General features: G+C 50.1%; 1 protein-coding gene across 1 annotated transcript; it reads left to right on the forward strand.

Annotated features, from left to right (window-relative positions):
- Positions 1-51: 51 nt before the first annotated feature.
- On the forward strand, positions 52-918 carry LOC131214699 (uncharacterized). Its single transcript, XM_058209033.1, has one exon. The coding sequence runs from the start codon at positions 52-54 to the stop codon at positions 916-918; it is 867 nt and encodes a 288-aa protein (XP_058065016.1).
- Positions 919-1,775: the final 857 nt, after the last annotated feature.

Here is a 1,775-nt window from a genome sequence, read left to right on the forward strand (position 1 = left end):
CGACCGGATCCCACCGACGATGAGTTTGAGCAGCGCACCCAGGAGTGTGTGATGTACCGGTTAGGGCAAGCGTCCGGTGAGCAGTCGGTGCCGTCGGACTGTTGCTGTTGGCGTGCGTACGAAAGCTTCATGTGCTACCTGCACTACTACGGGAACGTTGTCTATGGTCCCCAGTTCCGCCCAGAAGACCACTCCCGGCAAGTGCAGATCGCATACGAATGTATCAAGGTGCTGCAGACTCCGGAGGAGGTGCTACGGCGCCTTGCCGCCGGCAGGATCCCCGATGAACCGGCGGCCCGTTGCCTGTTGCGGTGTTTCTTCCTTCGCACGGGACTGTACGATGCCGAGCGAGGCTTCAACCTGCGGCGGCTCTACACGTGGAACTATGAAAACCCGGACCGGAGGTACCTTTCGCCGGAGGTTCACGCGAAACTGCACGCCATCCGTCTGTCCCGGTGCGACCAGTGCACGGAGGTGTACCGCTCGTACCGGGAAGTTATCGGGGGGCTTGGTAGCCCCTTCCAGGACGAGCTGGTCCTGCGAGACGCCGCAAAACTGGCTCTGAGCAGTGGGTCACGCTGCGAGGTCGTTCGCATCGATGAACCACCGCAGGAGCTTGATGGCTCGTACGACGACCCACATGAGGTGTACGAATGGCATGGCTCGAACGACTGCATAGAAGTGCCTCCAACTACACCACCACCGACAGCGGCCACGGAGAAGAGCACGACTCTGGAACCTACTACGAGGGCTTCAACCCACGAGACCACTACGGGTCCTTACTTCAAGCTGCAACCCAAACAGTTCAAACGCTGCCGCCAGTGCCGCAAACCGTGCAGCAGTTCACTGAAGGGTTCGTTCTGCTGCAAACGGTGCACCAAGTGCTCGCGGAACCGGTACAACAAGTACAACTTCTAGAGGGAAAGTGTCGTTTGTTTATTGCTCCATGTATCTATTCATTCGCTTATTTGTTTCTATTTAATAGCTATTGCTAGGTGTCTTTTTTAAATAAAATTGCAAACGCGTGCCATTGGCGGTATTCAATTCAACGTAGGATTTTAGTTTTAATAGCTAAGGATGGTAGAAGTTGATACGATGGTCGGCCGAATGGATCGAACGATCAGTCAATGTGGTTCCAAGGGGGCTGCTAGTGGCTCCATCACCTTTATTGTAGAACTAGGTGTGTCCAGACCCTCGGGTATAGAATCCATGATCACATTCTTTCCTTCCAATTAATTATTTTCCGCTATGCTACATGTTAAAGTAGTAAAATGTCGATGCATAGGTTTAAATTGGAGAACCCATCATTCAAATTAAACAACCAACAGAGAATCCATTAGTTCCTAATCAAGGTCCATGACAGACACCTAGATAACTATTCATTTGTGTATGGTTTAGTGGCAAAGAAGCTACGGGCAAAGAACCAAACTGTATCTCAGTAATATACTTGGCAAGAAAGACTCAAAACATGCTAGGAATGTGCAAAGCATTACATCATCTAGTGCCACGGAAGCGTTTCAACGATGCACAAAGAATGAATTAAGTAATATTCTTCCTCAATTTTATTTTGTAATGTCCACTTGGCCACCTTCGTGCCCAATCGCTTTCTGTGAGGTGCAGTTCAAAGTTACATTCGGACTGCAACAAGTTGGATCGACCGTCTAGACATTACTACTCATATTCACACATTGTGCTTTCCAGGTACGTGCGGATGGTACTGCTCAATGTGAGAAAATAAAATTAACAGCGTGGGCGGCTTTAAAAGCTCCCCCACA

Source organism: Anopheles bellator, unplaced genomic scaffold (genome assembly GCF_943735745.2).
Source record: "Anopheles bellator unplaced genomic scaffold, idAnoBellAS_SP24_06.2 scaffold01959_ctg1, whole genome shotgun sequence".
In the NCBI taxonomy this organism is placed as follows: domain Eukaryota; kingdom Metazoa; phylum Arthropoda; class Insecta; order Diptera; family Culicidae; genus Anopheles; species Anopheles bellator.